A 22637-nucleotide genomic window follows, 5' to 3' on the forward strand; every position below is an offset into this window, starting at 1 on the left:
AAGCACCCCCAAATTGCTTTTTAAGCCCGTGTGTTCGGGTAGGAAAGACTACAGCAAAAAAGTACAGCTGAGCCCAAAGCATAAACGTGCCCAACATAAGCATTGTGTGTTTGCTGCTCATGGCCAGATAAGTCACATATGCATCACTTGATAAGCGTGACAGTCAGCTTACTTCCAGTTTACTTCAATGGTGAGAACAGCACAAGAAGCACTCTCTTCAATCCCTGACCACACAATTACATGAATTTATCCCCTTGCTGCCATGAGGTTGCTCGTGGTGTGTAATTTCTGATAGCTTGAATACTTTAGGCTGCATCTTTCATGGATCAACAATGATTTCCTTGAAAAACAAAAGAAAATCTAATTAACTTTGAATACAAGAAGCAGAAAACACTGCCAGCCAAGCACATAGAAAGCCTCTTCATCCAAATGTTCTGCAGTCTACAAAAGGAGACCCCTTCCCTCTGCTTGTTTTTCTTTTCCCCATTTCTGTCTCTCGCACAAACAGCACCGGGCCCGGGCACCACGGCTGCCTCTTACATAAGTGCCAGTAGCCCTGGGGGTAGCGCCGTTCCCATTACGTGCAGGAGCCGCTTTCCCCACCGAAATCCGGGGCCCCTCTGCTTTAGTTATTATTTCTGTTAGCAATACCCGCGGCGTGCAGCCGCACCCTGTGACACCCCAGGCCCCCTAAAACCCATCGCTACATCTCTGCGCCCCAAAATCCCCTCGTACCCGCACCCCGAGACGCCTCGGCCAGGCCGGCGGTTGAGCGGGGCCCGCCGGGCCGCACCACAACAAGGCCGAGCCGGGCCGCGGGCCTGCACCGCGGGAGAGCGGCCTTAGGGCGGGGGAGGCTCCAGCATGGAGGGGCAGGGCCGGGCGGGGGTCCCCGGGGCCGCCGCTCCGCTCTGGGGGTGCGCGCTGAGCCCCGAGCGGCGTTGGGCGGCCGAGCGGCGGCGGAGGCGGCGGCGGCAGGAGGAGCCGCGGGGAGTCGAGCGGCGCCGCGCCGCGCCTCCCCCTCCCGCCACCGCCAGCCCTGCCCGCGCCGCTCCCGGCACAGGCCCCGGCCCCGGCGGGCGGCTGGCCCGAGGCGGCGGGCAGCGGCGGCGGCGCGCTCCCTTCCGCCTTTTCCTGGGTCTCTCTCGGGCAGTGACGTGACGTGCTGACGGCGGGCCCGGCCCGGGGAGCTTGGCCGCTTCCACTCAGCTCCGAGCTCGGCCCCTCCCTCCCCTCCCGCCCGCCCGCCCCGCCGCAGCCGCCGCCGCGCTCGGCCCAGTCGCGCTGAGAGAGGCCGCGCCGAGCCGAGCGCCGCCGCCCGCCACACGCACGGTAAGCAGCCCGGGAGCGGGCCCCGCCGCCCGGCCCGGCCCGGCCCGGGCCTTCCCCTGCCCGCAGCAGGCCGCGGCGCAGGCCCCGAGGAGGCCGCAGGTAGGCCGCGCCAGGGCTGCGGCACCAGAGCGGGCCGCACGGCTCGGGCCGGCGTCTTCCGCTCGCCCGGGGCGGCCCTGAGCGGCGGGGACGGCGGCGGGAGGGGGGCGGGAGCGGAGGGGGGCGGTCGCGGGCCCGAGGGGAGGCGGGCGAGGTCGGTGGCGGGCCCCGGGCCCGGCCGAAGGGGGTTCGGAGAGTGTGTGGAGGAGGAGACAAAATGGCGGCGCGGGAGGGGGGGGAGGCGGAGGGCGCCGGGCGCCATCTTGAATTAATCGCTCGCCGTAGTCCGCGCCTCGGCGCAGCCCGGCCGGGCCGGAGGGGGGAGCCCCTGGCCCCGCTCAGCGCGAAGCCGGGCCGCTGGCTCCGCAGAGGGACAGCTTGCCTAACCCGCCGCTCCCCCGCCTCTCTCTCCTCCCCGCCTGGCAGCCGGCGAGTCGCGGGGGAGCTCGGCGCTTTCCGGCCCGCGGTGGCTTCCTGCGCTGCGCTGCTGGGGCTGTTAGCCTGTCTCCCGCCCGCAGGCGGCCTGGGCCGGGCGGGTTTTCGCGCAGCAGGCGCGGCGGTGGGAGCTTTGCCCTCAGCGTCCTGCCCCCGCCGCCAGCGAGGACCCAGGTGAGGAGGCACGGTGTGCCCGGCCCTCTGGCTTCCCCTTCCCCTCCTCGGTTGTGGCCTCTTCTCCTCCAAGCTGACCGACCCCTCTGCTGCAGAGGTCTCCAGCACAGTGGAAAGTAGTTTCTGAGGGACGCCCGGTACTGCTTATACCTTTAATTTAGGTCTCATTGAGCGTTAGCTTAGGTGCTCAACACCTCTGTAAAATCTGGAGAAGGCCTCCTTTGTAACCACTTTACAGCCCTGAACTGCAACAAAGAGGAAAAAAAAAGACTTTTTTTTTTTTTTTACCATACCACAATGAAAACAGCAGTGGTGATTCTCCTGCCAAAACCGAGGCAGATGCACAAAGAAATAAACAGCGAAATGATTACACTGTCACCTTTGTAACATTGTTTTTATTCAACTTATTCACCCAATAATGGTGGGGGTTATATCCAAGATCAGGATTAGGTGCTGCAGGAGTCTCATTTTTAACCTTTCGTGTGTGTGATTTGAGAGCATGTGTGCACATGGCATTCTCCATAAATGGGTCATGTAGGGAGAGTTACGACACTGTAGCAGTGGTGTAGGCTGAACCCATGGTGGTCTCATGGCACCACGAACCTTCGGACAGGTCAGGGCTCCAATCTGGACACATGGGGCATGCTGTTTTTTTTAATGTGTTGTAGTACAGGGGGGACATGGTTGTGGTTGTACTCAAGTATTTTTAGTGTGGGCTGGGGCTGTTGGACTAGAATGGGAAATTCTGCTGTTCTTTGCTTTATTCTGGGATGATAGAGTTTCACTGTGTTGGTATTTGGTTCTTTTTGCCTCTGATCCTGGATGAACAGGTAAACTGTTCTTCCCTTAGGAGTGCAGAGAAGTTTGTGTATTTCTTTATCCTAAGGATGGCTTTTCTGAGGTCTCCCCTCTCCCCCTTTTTTTTTTTCTTTCCCACTCCCTCTTTTTTTAGCTCAAATACTGACTTTCTGTTGCGTATTGAAGGTCTCTATAAAGACTTTCTTTCAAGTAGAAGAGAGTCGAAGAAGTTACTTTCTTTCAAGTAACTATTTTTAAAGGTGCTTTCTCTCTTGGCAGCTTGGTCATTTGTTCTTAGTTCATCTTGATTACCTTGCTAGGCCTGTTAAGTCAAAGACTTGTTCATGGCAAAACTATTTCATGTCTGTATTGATTTTCTTGACTGATTGTATTCAGGAGAAGATTTATGGAAAAGGCTGTATTTTGTTTGCAGAGTTTACTTCATTGCTTACAGCTTAATACTATTCTTTCCACAGATACACGTATTACTGTTTGTCCTTTCACTTGCAAATACTGTCTTGACATTCAAAAAACCAAAACCAGCCAAGTCTCTGAATAAATATGTAAAAATAAAATTGTAATTATCATCAACCTTTATAGGTTGAATTGTGTGGTTTTTAGAGTTGTATTAGCTCTAAATCTAGGTGATAATGATAACCTCAAAACAGGTAAGAGATGTAGGTGTTTAGTTCTTTGCAGAGCTGGAAACCCATTGCTAAGGCGCATAGGCTTTTCCCATTCTTGTTAGAAGAGCAGTTCCCAAATTACTGGGTTTTGAGCAGAGAACCATATAAATTCAGCCACTATGAAGGACTAAGTGTTCTCTATCTGGGCACCTTCAAGAGTTTTGGTTCCCAAACCAGAACTGGAAATGCTACTGTCTGCTTCATTGCCAGAACCTGCTCGTGAGGTAAGTGTTGCTGGAATATTTTGAAAGAGCTGAGAGGAGTATCTGCCCTTCCTGAAACCTTGCAGGAAGAAGTGCTGGAATTGCTTCTTAGCCTGAAGATAGAGCTTAGGGTGATTACCAAGGAATGTGGAGGTATTTTGGTGTGGTGCTCGCAGTGGGATGCTTTGATATTTCTCACGTTGCTGAAGAGTGGCCTCACCACAGAGCTGCCAGTGGGTGCAGAACCACTGGGCATACCTTCCTTTGTGTGGTGAACCTAGGAGTGCTGTGCTGGTCCACTGATCAGATGAAGAGCAAACAGGAAGAAACACAGCATTTTCTCATCTGCTGCTTAGGAAGTTGAAACCCTGAAATGCTTTCAGGATGATTTTAAGGATTTTTTTTTATTTTTTCCCATCTATGAGTGAATGCCTGAATGCCTTTTGGACTGCAGATTTTGAATTAGGTGCCTTTAATATATTAAACAATTTACTTATATCCTGTTTCAGATGCCTGACTTCTGATCATTTTCCCACAGCACACGCTTCTGTGTGTGGGTGTGAGTCTGTCCCCTCCAGGAGCACTTTTAAAGCCTCTGTGGCCCCTCACAGGTGTACGAATTTGCGTATGTGGATTTGTTGGGTGGATCTGGGTAAAGAGTTAATCGTGGGAAACCTTACGTAGGAAGAAATTCAGAGAAATTGCTTTTTTTTCCTTTCTTTGGATACCAAAGCATAAATTTGTCTTTCTGAAGACTAAGTCTTGAAAACTCAGTTGCCTGGGAAGCTTCTTCAGTCAGTTTGTGTAGAACACAAGCCTTCATTTTGCAGAATGTTATGCCCCTGTAGGTAAAAAAAGCTGGCTGAAATACTGAAGAAGTCATGCTGGTACACAGAGTTTGCTGGACTGTCAGCGTAGGTGACTGTCTTTGCAAAATGGCATAATTGTGGGCACCACAGAGTCTTGTTGGTTTTCAGCAGCTCTCACTGGGAGTGTGGGGAGCAGTGGTGAAGGGGTGGGCTTGCTTTGGAAGCTCAGATGTAGTGGTGGTGGTGTTTTTTGAGTCTCACACAGAAGAGGTCAGACAGTTGGAAGATGGAGAGCCTCACAGTGACAGCGAAGAATCTGGGGACAGGACAGGATAGGGAAAGTAGGAGTGTGTGCATGAATCATCAGCAGTGGGAACTTGTGGCAATGTGGTGGTCAGGTGAGTGGTGAAAGCAGGAAATAGAGAAAACGAGTACCAATTCCTCTAGTGGCTGGAGGTGAACTGACACTTCAGGCTCATTGGATTCCAGTTGATCAGAGGCCAGTACATATGGTAATACAGCCTTCACAAGCGTAGTCATAAACAGCAACTTGGCTTTTCCCCAAAACCTGGCAGTGACCACTAGCTTCTGATGGGCATTGTCAGAGGAGTGAGACTGTGACCCTCCACCAACCCTTAATGTCTGCCTCCTTCCCAGTTAGTGAAGTGTTCAACAAGAACTAAGCACTGAAAGTAATGCTAAAGATGGCAGCGTGTTTAGGAGAAATTTGTAATGAGTTGACTAGGTGTGTTCTGACAAGTAAACAGATTTGGGTAGGAATAAATCTTTAGTAAATGATTGCATGAAGCCTTGTTTTTTTTCTGTTCTTATTTAGCAGAAGTTGATCACATCAGTCAGGCAGAATTTTGAAACAAACTGTTGGCTAGAAATGATTGCTGCAGCTTTGTGTTTTTCTCTTCATAAAGACTTGTGTAAACGTTAGTTGGCATAATTTTGAAAAGGTGATGGTTCTAATGGAAACCTTGGGCAAAATCTTGTCTAGGCCTTTTGTGAAGGTAGCTGGAAGATTCCTGCCACTGAAAAATGGCTGGAGGGGGAGGAGAATTGCTGAAGTCTGTGTTGTTCACTTGTACAGAAACATTAGGCTGCATTCTGCTGCCTCTTGCTGGTTCATTGCTTATGAAGCTAAGCTCAAGTTTATGTTACATCATGTTTTCCCAAGTAGGTTTGCCTTATCTTGATTACAGTGCTTCTATGTAAAGAGAAAAATACAGAGTGGGGTTTTGGGTCTGGTTAGCATTGTGACTTTGTAGTACCGATGGGACCTTTTGTTAAGAGTAGAAGTGTTATGTGTGGAAGAAAAGTTCATATTCCATGCACAGAATTTGACATTTGGCAATTTTTGGGAAGTGGGGATATTTTAAATATAAAAGCAGATTGGTGCATTGTCATGTGGCAGATGTATTCTAAATATTCACACATCTGAAGTTTGAAAACTCACAGAATCATAGAATCGTCAAGATGGGGAAAGACCTATGAGGTCATCCAGTCCAACTGTCCACCTATCAGCAGTAGTTCTCTCTAAACCGTGTCCCTCAGCACTGTGAAAGTGTTGCTTTCAGTTTCTGAAATGGACTAAGAGTAACTTTCTCTTGGCTGTCCCAGTTTATGAATGTGAGTGCATCAGAAGTGAAGTGGTCCAAATTGCTAGCTGCCTATCTTTAACTTCATCTTCTGGAGCTTTACTGGTTTGAGAACAGTATATTCCCTGCCATCCAAAAAAGACTTGAATGTGAACTTCCCTAGGCTTTGTCTTTTTTTTTTTTTCTTGTTGTTCCACATGTAAGATTATAAGGAAAGTATATTTCCATGTCACTTTATCATACTTCTCTCTGGATTTCTGGGTTTTTGACAAATGGTCTGGGATAGTCAGAGACTGCCAACCTCGTTCTGAGTGGAGAGTGTTCTGGAGTAGTAGTTCCTGAATGCCAAGTGGGAGTGTGCTATGAGGGATACCTGGGCTGTCTTCAGGTCTAGAGATGTTCTCTGTTCAGTTTCACATGCCCAGAATTTCAGCTTTTTCTGTGCTAAGTATTGCACAGGCAGAGGCAGTCTTCTCAGCATAATGCTTATAACTTAAATAACCTTTCTTCTTTACCTTCTACAGACACTGTGACTGATGAGAGTTAAAGGCCATGGATGAAGATGGGCTTGAATTGCAGCCACATGAGCCAAATGCATTTTTTGATCCAACAGGTCTGTCAGGAGATAATATGTAAATAAGAATGTACACATCAGATGCTGTTGACTGCTTTTAGTTTATGTTGTCTTTGCTTAAAGCTGTTATGCTTCATCAGTGCTTTTGAAAAGAGTCATCTGGTTTTGTTACTCTGAGCAGTACAAATGAGCTACTCTTCTGTGAAGTAATAGTTATTTGGATTGGGGGAGATCCTAAAATCTGCTACCCTTTTGTTCACCATGTTGTTCATCTTAGTTATGTCACCATCTTCTGAGGATTTGCTTTATCAGCTCCTGTATATCTATCTGCCTGTTTTAATTGCTTATAAGCTATTAGGATGGTTTTGCTAAATGGCTACATACTGTAAAAACTGAAGTAAAATAGAAATAATTTCAGTATTAACCACTTCATCTCAATTCTTTTTACAATGTAAATGTTATTTTAATTGTATTTTTCAGGAGCTGATGCCACACACATGGATGGAGATCAGATTGTTGTGGAAGTACAGGAAACAGTATTTGTTTCAGATGTAGTCGACTCAGATATAACTGTACATAATTTTGTTCCTGATGATCCAGATTCTGTAGTAATCCAAGATGTCATTGAGGATGTCGTCATTGAGGATGTTCAGTGCCCAGATATTATGGAGGAGCCAGACGTATCTGAAACTGTCATTATTCCTGAGCAAGTGCTGGACACAGACGTGGCTGAAGAGGTTTCTTTGGCTCATTGCACTGTCCCAGATGATGTTTTGGCATCAGACATAACAGCAGAAGCGATGTCTATACCAGAACACGTATTGACGAGTGAGTCAATGCATGTACCTGAAGTTGGACATGTAGAACATGTAGTTCATGATAATGTTGAAGAAGCAGATATTGTCACTGATACTCTGGGAACAGATGTTGTTTCTGAAGAAGTCTTGGTGGCAGACTGCGCTTCGGAAGCGGTGATTGACGCCAACGGGATCCCTGTGGAGCATCAAGATGAGAAGGGCAACTGTGAAGATTACCTGATGATTTCTCGTAAGTGTCTGGGTAAAGCCATCAAAATTTATTAAGGTGTGGGCTTGCGTGATGCTTGAAATACCTGAATGAAGGCTTACAACAGACCCAAAACCAGATTTGCTGTATTATTTAATGAAACACAGGTCTCGCTCATGTGATTAAATTGAGATATCTTTAGGAATGTGTACCAGCTAAAACTAGTGGTGAAACTAGTGGAGAGAACTACTGGCAAATGCCTGGCTGATTGTAGATACAAACAATAGAGTAAGAATTCCAGTAAACTATATGCCATATACTTAGTAAGAAGTAAAAGCAAATGAATGTAATTTTGTTTGGAAAACCATTTATGTACTGGTTACTAAGGCTACTCCAAGCCAATAAGAAAACCAAAAACTTATTTCATGGAAAAGGGAGAGTCAGAGAAGTGATTCTTGGAAGCCTGAAACAACAATTTATCCTTGCTCTTTTTTCTTTTATTTTTGTGAAGGCCTCCCTTCCACTCCGTTTCAAGTTAGACACAGTCGTGTATTTTTCTTTGCTTTTTAGGATGTGTTCTTTTCTTGATTATGCAGAGCTTATAGCTGAGAAGGAGTTGTGAATATCTTAATCAAATGGATTGTGCCACAGAAGACTCATATTTCAGAAGGCATAGAAAGCGGGCAAACACAACCTGTTGTCAGTCCTTTTTCTCCTGAGGATATCCATTAGTGTGAATTAGAGCCTGTTCTAAGTATGTTACCTGTTGCAATGTTCACTTAGTGCAGCACCCAGGAACATCGAAGTGTCACTATTGAACGTGTTGTTCATAGAAACAGAAAAGCTTTGTTATGCTGATACATTTAATTGCAACTCCAGGCACTGCACTTTTGTCCAGCATTAAATAACTCTGTTGATGAGGCATGCTTTTTGCTCTACTTCAGTTAGCTTTTTTTTCCCCCTTGTTTTTCTTTTGCTTTGGACACTTCTTTTGAAATGTATGCTAGTTTGTTTTAATTTTATATTCTGTGCTTTCGGATCTTAATGTTGCTTCTCCCTACCTAGGATCACTGCATTTCTTAATTTATCATCTCTTGAGTTCCTTGAGTAACCTTGTGCAGCCATGTTTTGCATTTATATGAGGTACAGTTATTTCTCTATTATCTGGGAAAACAATGAAATGGGATAATGCAATGTATGGATAACACAGAATATTGTAGAACTAAGTGTAGTAGAGAGAGGAGGGATCAGGAATGCTGCTCCCTGAAATACTATGTATCCAAACTGATAAATGCTCTCTGTACAGTATGCTGCATATAGAGCTTTCCAGTTCTGGTCCCCACTTTGGTCAGATGAAATGGAGCTTAAATGCTTCTGCACCTTCAGAGCATAGTTAGGCAGCAAAGGGGATAACCCAACCCTGGAATTGAGACCTGACTGTAACGGCTCCTCTTGTGATCCTTACGTGTTTCTTATCCTCTGCTGTAGTTTCCAAATGCTGTCGTGCCTGTTTCTCTGCTCACCCTTGCCCTGCAGGTTAGCATCCTTCAGCTTGGACAGCAGTGAAACCTCTGAGGCTGCTGCCACAGGAACACTTGGCAAACTACTGTCTGCATTCATTTAAGGGGGAGGGGTGGATAGAGAAGCATCCCATTCAGTCGTTGCTGGTGTAGCCTCATAGAGGGATGAGGACTGAAAGCATTCCTTGGTGCCATGACGTGTGATCCTTAAAATACCTGGCCAGCTGGGAGGCCTTTTAGATGTAGGTGTCGTCAGCAGCTGGTACTTGACAGAAAACAGGAATCTGATTGTTGTGCTGAGACTGTCTCCATTTTCAGTCACATGCGTCTGTGGATGTATTTCCATGCTTTTGATACATCGTTTAGTATTAAACTCCTCTTTATTGTCTTGCAAAGCAGTATCTTTAGATTCAGAACCTTAAATAAGGCTGCATTTAAAACGTTTGTTTTTGTTACCAAACACACATCATCTTTATTCGTGTTTAAAATGTTAAATACGTAGTATAGTTCATTTTCAAGGGAAGTTCCCTATTACCACCTACTGTGTTTAAAGCCTGCATAACAAGTTCTTCTGGTTGCGAAGTCAGAGGCAAGTGCTTTCCCGTCAAGGAAAGGCAGTCGTTCCAAATAGTCTCTTCATTGTGTGGAAAACATTATCTGAATTCATTTTCATTTTTGCATTTCTTTTTCATCAGCAGCTGTGTGTTTATTGATCTTTTCTGTTGACTGTCTCAGTTCTTCAGCTGTTGGTGTTTTTTTTTTTAAAGGTTTTTATTTTTTCATCTTAACCTGTAAGCTCATGCTTCATTCTGGCAAACCTCCTTGAGCTGCTGGGGTGGATGTTGGAGAATCATTTTGTCAGCCATTACAACAGCCAAGTGTGGCTCCTTCCCAGAGCTGGGAGGTGGATGTTGTTGGGGATGGTTTTGCCCATCTTCTTTTATCTGTTTGCTTGTAAAGTGGGTGATGCTTTGGACCCTTTCTGTGGCCATAGGTTTTGCAGCCTGTGTTCTTGACAGAAAATCATAGTCCAAACCTTTTTGCTATAATTTTCCTATCTTTTGCTTTCTTGAGACGTTTGTGTTCTTGTTCCTGATGAACTGAGCCTACACAGATATTTTTTCAAATAAGATAATTTCTTCACTTTTATCCTGAAAATACTGGTTTTAGAATGCCGTGTGTGTGTGTACTTAAACGTTACGTCTCTGCCTTCTTTCTTGGTTTCGTGCTGTTTGGTATCTTCAGTGAGTGCAGTCCCTGTGGGTTCCATTGTGTGACTTTCCTTCAATAAATTCAGTTTTTCTTTTCCATTTCCAAGATAACGTTCCGTGGCACAGCTTCTCTTAACACTTATTGATGTATTCACCTTTTTTTCTTTGATACTATGCCCTCAAGCCTCCTTTTTTGGTCTGTGGTAGATGTGGGACACAGGAGGGCTGAGTCAGGTATATGTTCATTCATCAGAGAATGCGAACTGCTACTAATTAGTAGCTTGAAAAGGATTTAGGGATGTTTGATAAATCAGTTCTTCCTTCACATAGGGCTTCACAAGCCAGTTCATGGGGGTTGCCCATGAGATTTGATCAGGAAAAGGTAGATCATGTTGACTCACTCCAGTCTGCGTTGATTGGTAGCAAATTGGAAGGCTTGTAAAATCATCTCTCCCCATGTCAAATAGTAATGGTGAGATAGGTAGTAGTTAGCAAAACCAAAGAAAAACAGCACTTTCTGACAAAGAAGAATTGCGCCGTATTAAGGAAACTTAAGGTTTTTGCTTGGTTGATTTTATTTATTTATTAACAGTTTGGCAAAATAAGATGCATGAACTAGTTCCAAAAGACAAAGAAACGGTACTGTGGTATTAATGTATTCAATTGCAATAAAAACAGCAAGGTACCAAGGAGCTTTGATCGGAGGAGTGTGGGGAGAGGGAAGGGTCACCTTGCAAAGTTAATTTGGGCTTTTAGAAAGTTAAGTGATGTTCCAAGTGCAGGAAATGTGTCACATCCATCAGTACCCTTTGGCCTAGTTAGATACATCTTTGCTTGTTGTGCCTGATGTAACGCGTTTCATTACAGGAATCTGATTCCAGGCTGCTCAAAGAGATGTAACAGTGACTGGGACCTTTCATACTTGTAGATGGAACGTATCTGCTCTCATCCATGAGTAACGTGCTTAGGTTGAAAGGAATGGATCTTATACACAAAACCATAGTGCTGCTGCCATACCATAGTTGATGTCTAATTGGCTTCTGCCAACTTCTTTCTAATCAAGCAAGAAGTTTCTGGTATAAGTAGTGTAAATAGGTACCCCTCCATCCCTCCATTTTTTCCCCTGAGGCTCTTAAAGATGCAGGAAATCCTTTTTCTTTCTGCGAGGCAGAGCTTGCTGTCGTGCTCAGCCTTCAGAAGGGCCCCTGCAGTTGTTAGAGACGGGCTGCTCAAGAGGTCACCGTGAAAGTGAGGGAGAGTTCCCTCTGTCGTGGTAATGCCTCAGAGCTCTCTCTCTTTTGTGGTCTGGGGAGCAGAACCAGAAAGGTGAGTGAGAGTTAGATGCTACGGAAATGCTCCTTGATTGCTGCCCTGAGGGGAGCTTCAGACTGTTAAGGGTATGCTGTTGCTCGTGTGTAATGGGAAGGCATTGAAATGAAAATAGAGCAGATTTCTCTTTTCCCACAGGTTAGGAAACCTACTTTGCCATTAAAGAAAGAACTGGATGGTAAAAATAACTTCAGTGGGCTAGGAATTCTTTGTTATCAAGCGAAGTGCAAGTGAAATGTTTGTACCACAGATAACAGTCGGTCTGGGGAATGCGGCGTGCCTTTAATTATTTTAGAAAAAGCAAGAGAGTAAACTGTCCTTTTTCATTAGGAATGGGTTAATAGGGTAGTTTCTTTTGGGGGATGGAAAAACGCTTCTCTTGTTTTTTTTCCTAGCATGTGACTTAAGTTCAGTAACAGCCCGCTGTTTCTACTTGAAAAGAAATCACTTTCCAAGCTAAATAGATGATTTTAGAGTTGGTCAGGTTGGCTTTTTTTGGCATGTTTTGTAATTTCAAAGAGGAAGATTTCAAGGAATTACCTGCGTGGATGAGATAGGTGTGTGTGGGATCCTTTAATGGGGTTTGAGTTTGAATGAAAAATTTGAACGTGATCAGAGTTCCAGCTTCTAACGTTGATCATTTGAGTATTTATGAATGTGAATAATTTTCTCTGATTGTGAAATTGGCAAATGAAGCATAAGGGAAGTGTTAAATAGAAATCAAATTTCATAAATGCTACCAGAACAATAAAGAATTGGTATATATAAATGTTTTATGTATGCCCATAGGACAAAATATTGTGAAAGTGGTGCTTTGTGTGATAGATACCCCCTTGTCTTTTGCTTTGTTTCTCTCCTGTTACTTTTTCTTTCCATGCTCTCTTTCTTCATTAACCTGTTTGTTACTATACTGCAAATACTATGACTTTTTCAAGTCCTTCAAGGGCTTAGTTTTTCACTTTTTACCATTTGTCGGAGTGATTATTTTTTTCCCTTTTGTGTGAGAAGACGTGACCTAGTACTTCTGCAGATCAATTTCATTATGTTTGAATGGTGCTATCAAAGAGTACTTTGATTGAGAGACCTGGGACTGTTGAGCGTGGAGAAGACTGAGGGATTTTTGTCAATGCTTACCAATATCAGAAGGACAAGTGTCAAGAGGATGGTGTCAGGCTTTTTTGCAGTGGTGCCTGGTGACAGTACAAGGGGTAGTGGGCATAAGCTGGGATGCATCAGGTTGCATCTGAGCATGAGTAAGAACTTCCTGACCTCTTCTCTGGAGGTGCTTCAGTGCTGCCTGGAGACTTTCCTGTGTGACCTGCTGTAGGGAGCCTGCTTCAGCAGGGGGCTGGACGAGGTGATCTCCAGAGATCCCTTCCAACCGGTACTGTTCTGTGGTTTTGAAAATACTGTTGGAAATTGAGGGAAGTCAGGGACAAACAAATTAGAAATTGTATAAGGAACTTTATTTTAATTATGTTGTTTAAACATGGCTTTTGAACCTTGGAGAATTTACTTCAAAGAATAAATAGAGGGCATTTTTAAGATCCATTATTTCTTCTGTTGTGTAAACGTTATCAACAGATACTTCTATACGTACTCTGTGTTTGTTGAAAGAAAAACAACCTGTTCCATACAGTGCATGTAGGTTTTTTCTCTTTGATTGCTTCAGCCATAATTTTCCTTCCTTGAGTCTGTTCCAGCATCAGTTGAACTCGGCGGCAGACTTCCCCTTTGGCTTCAGCGGTGTAAAATCAGTCTACGCTGATTTGAAAGCCTTCCAAGTACACGTGCATGGCACTGGTAACAGCCAAGTTAAAGGAGAGCAACTACACATACCTAGTAGGAACCAAAGCAAGTCTTCTTTTTGCCAGAGTTCCAGTGAAGTTCTGTGTATCATGCATGTGCCAAACAGTTTATTGAAGTCTGCTCAGTAACTGAGTGCTGTACTGCAGAGCTACATTGATAATGGGATTCATAGCAGCATCTTAAGGTTTTTACTTTTGAAATGCTTTGGGCTTCAGTTGCAGAATGTTACGTTGTCCCTTGCCACTGTTTCTTTCTAAGTACTTTGCTACTTGATAGGTACTGTGGAATTGTCACAGATCCTGAACTTGGAATAAGGGTATTAAGAATGATTTTCTGCTGCTGTTCTTTTGAGGAGAGATAAACTAATTTATCTTAGTGCTTATTAATACGTTTAGCTTTATTCATATTACTTTTTGAATAATGGTGCTGTCTCAAGAAATCATGCTTAAATATTGTCATGTTTGATGCATAAGACAGAATGGACACTACTTTTATCTAACATAAAAGCCAGTTCATTGACTTCCTGGCAGGAGAACAACAGTAATGATCTTCTGAGCTTGTATCTTTCATTTTAAGTAGATCTTCAAGTAGAGGGAAGCTTTGCAGTTACTGAGTAGTAGAGTGGTGATGTAGTTGTGAGGGTAGTTCTGTGGCTGCCAGTGAAATGAGCAGGCTGTATTAAAAGTTCTTATGTGCCAAGCATGGTGGCTAAAATTGCAGCAGCAGTTACTGGATGGTTCTTACACTTCTTTTTAGTACACGTCTTACACCATCGTGTATGAATCAAAGCTACACATGGCTCTGAGGGAGGGAGCCGTATCTGCCTTCAAAAGTAGTTCGCAGTGAAGTCACCAATTTCAAAGGCGTGTTGTCACATGAAGCATTCTTAAATAATCCCAACACTGTGAGAAAGCCATGGAGCTTTTGGAACTGGAAGATTGTGTAGAGGTTTTGAAATACTGGATTGGATTTTGTTAGCGCATGTTTAGCATTTTTTTTCTTGAACACCCATCTTGGTAAAGTAAGATGGTGTGTGTGTGTGTGTGTGTGCATGTGCTCTTGTAGAGCATGTCTTAAAAGTCAGAAACGTGTTACTTAGAAAACTGGCTGCTTGCCATGCTTGTGTGGGAGGCCCAGGCAAGTTACAGCAGTTCATACTGGAGCTGGGTGTCAGCTCACTTCTGGGAGAGAGAGAATAAAATTTAAGATGATAGTCAGGAGAGTCAACAGGGCCATGGCATAAAATCCAGTGCGGGTCTCCTCTGGTGATGGTGCTGTGAGTTGGATAGGTTCACCAGTGCTGCAGTGTGAAGACAGTGCTTTGAAACTGTGAGTGAATGAGAAAAGGTGCAGCAGAAAAAGCATTAATAACACTACCGTGCAGGAAACAAGACTGAATTGGCAGAAGTAGTACCACTTGCATTAGAGAGTCGAGCAGCAAATAAAGCTTTGGAAAATAAATGGTTAACAGCTTATTAGATGCAAAGGGGAAAGCAGCTGGAACTGAGAATAAGTAAAATTACACCACAGAGTAAGTACTAACGTGCTCTTCCTTGCTACCACCATCTTGCTGCAGATCACTGTTTCCCTAGTAGTTGCCTGTTGTGGTGCTTGTGCTTCTAGGCATGCAACACTCTTGCACTTCCCCCCTTGACTAGAAGATGCAGCTTGAATTCATTTGTTTATTGACATTGATTTCAAGGATGTGAAAAAATAAATATGTATGGGTAGGTTATTTTTCACAATGTAATTTTAAACCGCTTCCAAATTTGAGAAATAAAATTTTTCATAAGTCTGTCTGTATATGGCTGGATAATTTTAATAACTTGTTTTTGTAGTGGATGATGCTGGTAAGATAGAACATGAAGGTTCTGCTGAAATTACCATGGAAGCAGAGTCAGAAAGTGGATCTTGTAAAGTGGATGGCATTTGTCCAGAAGTCATCAAGGTCTATATATTCAAAGCAGACCCTGGAGAAGATGATTTAGGTAAAACATGCTCATTTTAGAATACTCCAACCTGACATGTGAAATTTTGCATAATTAGAGACGGTGGTTTCTCTCGAGTCATCTCTAAGGAGCTGTGCGTCTAAATGTGAAAGAGTTGCAAACTCAGTTTTCTGCAGTTGAGAGTAGAATTCGAACAAAACGTATTAAAATATTTTGTCCTGGTCTTCCTAATCAGGGGGCACAGTAGACGTTGTGGAGAGCGAGCCAGAAAATGATCACGCAGTTGGCTTACTTGATCAAAATAGCAGTATTCGTATTCCAAGGGAGAAAATGGTTTACATGACTGTAAATGATTCTCAGCACGAAGACGAAGATTTAAGTAAGTAGGTGGCTTTCATTTGGGAACAGGGATTTTCACTTTCAGCAGTGCAGTTCTTACTAACTTTTTCACGATCTCTGTTTTTCTCAGATGTTGCAGAAATAGCCGATGAGGTTTATATGGAAGTGATAGTAGGAGAGGAAGATGCAGCAGTCACCCATGAACAGCAAATTGATGACAATGAGATTAAAACTTTCATGCCAATAGCATGGGCAGCAGCTTATGGTAAGTAATATTCACATAATTCTTCCTGGTGACACTACAAGAAAATACTGGGTTTGTTTCTGGAGGGCAGTGGAGTGTCTGTGATCTTGTGCTTGTTTTTAAAGCTTTAAGAACGGTTTCTGAGCATGATGAGCCTTAAGAAGAAGAAGAGAGAAGCTGTAAAACAGACTTCTTTCTGTTCCTATTTTATCAGACCTTTTCCTTCATGTTGTCATGATGTGGAAGGGGAAGTGCAGAACCTTTCAGTTGAAAAATTGCATCTCAAGTACATTTGCCTTTCCCAGTTACAGTATGCAGTAAGCACTGATTAGCAATAGGACTCTGAATGTTTTTATTTGGGAGGAAAAAAGCAGATGGGAATATTGATTCAGTGTAACCATGAAGAGCAGCACTGGCCTCTGGCTTGATTTAAGTGTTTTCTAGAAGGAACATATCACTGTGTGATTTCACAAATGGCAGTAACTAATTAACAGAGAAGATGCTGGAGGGATACGTCTTAAAATTGTAACAGAACCTTGAGAATATTTATTGAACATTAGTATCTGAGCACCAGCTGGTGCTTAAACTGCTTTCCAAAACGTACATAGGCTGGTAGAGCAAAACCTCATCTGAGACATTTTTCTTTATTGCTCTCATCCTCCCCCTGAACATACCTTGAGTAAATGAAGCAGAAGAAACAGTGAAGTAGAGGACAAAACTTAGGTTGTGTGCATGCATAGTGTGAATTTTGGTGATGGTGTCAGGAAACTACTGACAGGGACGTGCTGAAAATGCAACACAGGGCTGGAATCGTGGATGTAAGTCAAAGGAGGGCAAGGTTTCAGGGAGCAGCGTGCAGTGAAAAGTGCTTATGAGGTGGATGGTAACGCACCCAAGAGCTGAACCTTTGGCTGAATGGTGTTGAGTATAGTTTCAGTGCAGAGGAGAGGACAGGAGTCAGGTTGAGTGGGAGTTCCACATGAAATTAAGTGAACTTGAGAACAGTTGTAGACAGAACGTTCAGTGCTTGTGGAGAAGGAGGATAAAATTGAGCAGACTGCTGTGAACACAGAGATAGAATTGGAAGTGGAGTTAAGAACATGGGAAACAGTAGAGCGTTTGTGTCATCAGCGGTAAGCAACCTGATGTGCAGCTTGAGAGGTGGTGGGGAGGGGAAGAAATAATGAAGCATGAAGGCATGATAATGGTGGAGGTTTGTCATTTGCACCTCTCAGAGCTCTTCTCCACTTCAAGAGGTATCGAAAGCGGACAACAAATGGGATCTTAGAATGGCAAACCTATTTTGTTGCTGTGTCGTAGCTAAGCTTTGTTCCTCTATGTTTTACCTTCCGAAAGTTCTACACTTTTATTCCAGTGTTAGAAAATGTTTAAGGGCTTTTGTTTTTCTCATGTTACCATTCTAGAAGGACTCTTCACGCACCTGTTGCAAATTGTACTTTCTATGTGTAAGATGTGAAATTTTTGTTTTCAACGTTTCTGTTCACCACTTGAGCTAGCGTGTAGATCCTCAGGCTCTGCCCATGGCTGTTACTGGTTCTGATTCTTTTTGCAGTTAAGCATGAATATTCATTCACAGCACTCCACGAGGAGAACAGCTATTGAGCATCTTATGCTGCCTCCCACTTCAGTCTTTCTGTCTTGTTTACGTGCTGTTCTTTTAAACACTAAGCTCTGTGAGGCAAAGGTTGTTTTCTTCTCTGTGTTACGCATGCTCTCTGTTCCCAGTAGGAATAGTCTGTGTTAAAATGCAGCTGTGCAAAGGGCGTGTAGGGTACTTTGCGTGTAAGTTTATGGGCTATTCAGAACAATTGCCTGATAACAGTTCCTGTTTTGAAACTGAGTTTGGGGGAAACTTCACTGAGGTAAATTCAGATGCCCAGAAGTGAATGGGAGCGCATGTGGATGTATTTCAGGGCTGTTGAAGACCATCGGGCACAGTAAATACTGTGACCTCTGTTAAACTTTTGAGGTATAATTATTAGGCAAAGAAATGCAAAAAACGTGCACTTACAGCCTTTGTGAAATGGAAAACCTTTACTCTAACACGATGTGTACTCCTGTAAAATTAGTTTCATGGAGCCAAAGCTTCATATCGGAGTACCATGCGAAATTGATAAGTTGCATACAGAGCAGATTTTTGACTCATCCTCTGTGTTAGAATGGTTTAATTAAATGTCAAAACAATCGGTTATCGTTTTTTTTTTAATTAGCAGTATAGTTTGTTGCTCACATTGTCTCTGGTGTGACAGGAGGTGACTTTTAAACTTGCTTTGTTAGGTAATAATAACGATGGCATTGAAAGTCGGAATGGCACTGCCAGTGCTCTTTTGCACATAGATGAGTCAGCAGGACTTGGGAGACTGGCAAAGCAAAAACCAAAGAAGAAGAGGAGACCTGAGTCCAGGCAGTATCAAACAGGTGAGTCGTGGCTGTCTGTCTGCGTGCTTGCCCATGAACAAGTGCTTTGCAGGTAGGATGTGTGATGCCTTTTAAATAAGAATACTTATTGTTCTGCTGACGACACTTCTAGATTGTGGAAGTGTGCAGATTTTCCTTTGAAGATGAAACATTATCATAGCATGAAGTTAAAACAAAAAAAACTGCAAACTTCATTTGCTGCACTGATTTTCATGTGTGTTGAAAGTAACTGTTCTTGAGGATAAGATTAGGTAGATAAATAGTACTCAGTAATAGTACTTTTATAAAAACCTTTTGTCTTAATTGAAATGAAACAGCAATACCGTTGGTTATACCAGTTAGTAACTAGGAAATATGAACGTTGTAATTAGATAGCTTTAATTCAGTGCCCTTTTCTGTTTTAATTGTGAAATACATTGCCTCAGTGTTCATTGCAGCATTCTTCCTTACACGTATAAGAACACATATGCTATTTTGCCCTTATTTGGTTTCTGCTATTTCTGTGTTATGTTTCAAAGGGTCTGTTTGGTCTGATAAAGTTGAAAAAGCACACAACTTTCCTTTAGTAGCCCTGCCTTAAATTATACTAAAAGTTTCTTTCCAAATCACGACTTAACTGCAGGAGATCCATTTTTGTCTAGCTCTGAATAGGTAAACCCAGCAAGTCTTAATTTCAAGTTGGCTTTTTTCTATTTTCAGCTACGTACGCAGCTCCTAAAACATTTTTGAATAAGAGAGCTTGTTAGCGTGCCTAGACAAATTCAGGATAAACAAATCAGGCTGATGGATCAGAGCAAACAAGTTCCAAAGCTTTGACGTGTCTTTGTGCCAAAGGTGTTCTCATTGATCCCTGCTTGGTACCTCTTCAGATCGTAACTGACAGATGGCACGAGGAGGAGGTGCTAGTTTGGGGACATGTGAATTGTAGTCAGTGACAGGTGACTGAACTGCCAAATCTGCAGGTTCACAGAAGGTCAGAGAAGACGATGTGATAGGCTTCTGTATGATGCTGAACGAGCTGCCTGCTGCATTGCTGTTGGCTTCTGTGTGTGTCCTCAGAGTTGTGCTGATAAACAGTTGGATGATGCTTTGGTTGTCTGTGTCTAAATTCAGCATTTCCTCTTTCCTGATGACAATAATAACAGATGAAAATGCTAATTCTCTCCATTTCTTCTACTTAGCCCAGTAACAGCCTTGATCATTACCTAGCAAAGCGTGCGTGTCTGTCTCAATCTTAGCATTTCAGCTCAGTGTTAAGGTTGAAAGAATAAAAAAATGGGCTGAAGTACGGAGTTGTTGAAAGGGTTTTCTTTGTTGTTTTTCAGCAATAATCATTGGCCCTGATGGTCATCCGCTGACAGTCTATCCCTGCATGATTTGTGGAAAGAAATTTAAATCTAGAGGTTTCTTGAAAAGGCACATGAAAAACCACCCGGAGCACCTTCTTACCAAGAAAAAGTACAGATGCACAGACTGCGATTACACTACGAATAAAAAAATCAGTTTACACAACCACTTGGAGAGTCACAAGCTGACCAACAAAACAGAAAAGCTTATCGAGCGTGATGAGTGTGGGAAAAGCTTCTCTCACGCAGGAGCGTTGTTTGCGCACAAGATGGTGCACAGGGACAAAGGAGTGAACAAAATGCACAAGTGCAAATTCTGCGACTACGAGACGGCAGAGCAAGGGTTGCTCAGTCATCACCTCTTAGCTGTCCACAGCAAGAACTTTCCTCACATTTGCGTGGAGTGTGGCAAGGGATTTCGTCACCCGTCGGAGCTCAAGAAGCACATGCGAATCCACACTGGGGAGAAACCGTACCAGTGCCAATATTGTGAATACCGATCCGCCGACTCTTCTAACTTGAAAACTCACGTAAAGACTAAACATAGCAAGGAAACGTCGTCCAAGTGTGAGATTTGTTTCCAGACTTTTTCAGATACCAAAGAGCTACAGCAGCATACACTTATGCATCAAGAAAGCAAAACACATCAGTGTTTGCATTGTGACCATAAGAGCTCAAACTCGAGTGATCTGAAACGACATATAATTTCAGTCCACACGAAAGACTATCCCCATAAGTGTGATATGTGTGACAAAGGCTTTCACCGGCCTTCGGAACTGAAAAAACATGTGGCGGCTCACAAGGGGAAAAAATTGCACCAGTGCAGACATTGTGACTTTAAGATCGCAGATCCCTTTATTCTGAGTCGCCACATACTCTCAGTTCACACAAAGGATCTTCCGTTCAGGTGCAAGAGGTGTAGGAAGGGCTTTAGGCAACAGAACGAGCTGAAAAAACACATGAAAACACACAGTGGCAGGAAAGTTTATCAATGTGAGTACTGTGAGTATAGCACTACAGACGCCTCAGGCTTCAAACGGCATGTTATTTCCATTCATACAAAAGACTACCCTCACCGGTGTGAGTACTGCAAGAAGGGCTTCCGAAGGCCTTCAGAGAAGAACCAGCACATCATGCGGCATCACAAAGATGTTGGGCTGCCTTAAAGTCTCTTTCACAGACTTATGGCTGGAATTGCAAAGGAATTTTGCCTTTCGGGCAGTTAGCTTACTTTAAAGCCAATCACCTGCGATCACACACACACACACAAAACAGAAAGCAAACAAAAAAACCCAACACCCATACTGTGCATTTGATTTGTTGCTGTATAAAAATAGGATTATTGCTTCTAGTTGACTTTTATACCTTTTGTTCAATAGCGTGTTCTGAATTCTATTCAGTTTGTTTAATAAATGAAGAAAAGATGGCAACAATAAAGTTGCATTTAATAAAGTAAACCCTGTCTCTTAATGAATTTTTCAGCCGTAATGGTTTAAGTATATTTATCTTACTGACCTCGTTGATACTCACAGTGTCTGTGCTCATGCCGTTTTGTTGTGCATTTGAAAATGACAAAATTTCTCTTGGTGAAATTGTCAGAGGTGTGTATGAAATTGGGGAATTGTAACGCTGAAGTCACCGGGGCCCGCCTGCTTGTCTGCTTGTGACTCTACAGACTTTGTGGCAAGTTCACTGTGTTACCTTTAAGGAGTTACACGTCGAATTTTATTGCAGGAAAACTCTTCTGCGTTTTAATTCAGGTTTCAAAGATAAAATCTTGAAATGTTTTGGGGCATTTTTTTTTGTATTTTATCTTTGACAGATTTAAAGTATGCTCAAACGTGTTTATTGTTCTGTGCTTCTTAGTCTTGGAAAGGCTTTGCGTGTTCCAGAGGAGTTGGTTTTTCCTTTTGGTTTACTGCTGGCTTGATATTGGAAACACAAACTGCTGTCGTTCTGTTTGCAGAGTTGTAGGTTGCAACTGTCTGTATGTGGGGCTAATTGAACCTCACTTGTAACCATTTTATGTACATCAGCATTTCCTGGGAAGGACGGTGTGTGGTTCGAGTCGTGTCTCTATTCTGAGTTGACTTAGGATAAAATCTGAGGTGCCTCGATTTTGGAACTGAGATGCTGAGGTTGAGAGCTTCAGAGAGGTTGGATCGGGGCGGTTGCGTTCATAAGCAGTAGAGGTGTTTCCACATAGATGTCCTTCGTCAGCGGAGTGCTTAGGAGAGTAGCAGAACTATCTCTAAATTGAGTGTTCTTTCCGGAGCCATTAGCAGCTTTGTTGAGCTGTTGTTTGTTAACGAGTACAGCGTCCGGGATTCACCCAGTTCTTATGATCCTGTTTATAATCAGCTGGGAGGACGTTGCGATTATCATACGTGATTTTGCCACCTGAAAGCTATTCCAAAGTAGTGTTGTATCGTTTGCCAATTGCAGGGTAAATAAATGTACAAAGCGTGAAGTCATGTATGTTAGCAACAACTGTTGGGCAAAAATAGACAGAAGGGTTTAACTACACACCAGCTTCTAAGGCCTGGACCCGCTCCCCTTTCTCAGTTCCCCCCTGAAGCTGCCAGCTCGTTGTGCATTGCAGAATTGGGACCTGGTTCGGATAGATTTGGAACCAAGCATCCACTAATGGCAAAGATGGAGGGCCCGCCCCAGTGCTTTCCCTTGTTTGTAGGCAGGTGAGCAGGGTCCTGTCCAACAGGCATTTCAGGAAC

General features: G+C 43.6%; 1 protein-coding gene across 5 annotated transcripts; it reads left to right on the top strand.

The window, feature by feature from the left end:
• Positions 1-1162: 1162 nt before the first annotated feature.
• On the top strand, positions 1163-21709 carry ZFX (zinc finger protein X-linked). 5 transcript variants are annotated; one of them, XM_065741483.1, is made up of 8 exons: positions 1163-1332; positions 6665-6753; positions 7195-7761; positions 15427-15576; positions 15773-15916; positions 16007-16141; positions 18419-18559; positions 19885-21709. In XM_065741483.1, exons 2-8 carry the CDS (start codon positions 6693-6695, stop codon positions 21069-21071), a joined length of 2385 nt encoding a protein of 794 aa, XP_065597555.1. In that variant the 5' UTR covers positions 1163-1332; positions 6665-6692; the 3' UTR covers positions 21072-21709. The 5 variants fall into 5 exon arrangements, with proteins under 5 accessions (XP_065597555.1, XP_065597557.1, XP_065597558.1 ...); XM_065741484.1 differs by lacking the exon at positions 1163-1332 and adding an exon at positions 3730-3748; XM_065741485.1 differs by lacking the exon at positions 15427-15576.
• The last annotated feature ends 928 nt before the right edge of the window (positions 21710-22637 follow it).

This window comes from Cyrtonyx montezumae, unplaced genomic scaffold (genome assembly GCF_038088225.1).
Source record: "Cyrtonyx montezumae isolate F1298 unplaced genomic scaffold, pur_monq_1.0 scaffold_3, whole genome shotgun sequence".
NCBI lineage: Eukaryota > Metazoa > Chordata > Aves > Galliformes > Odontophoridae > Cyrtonyx > Cyrtonyx montezumae.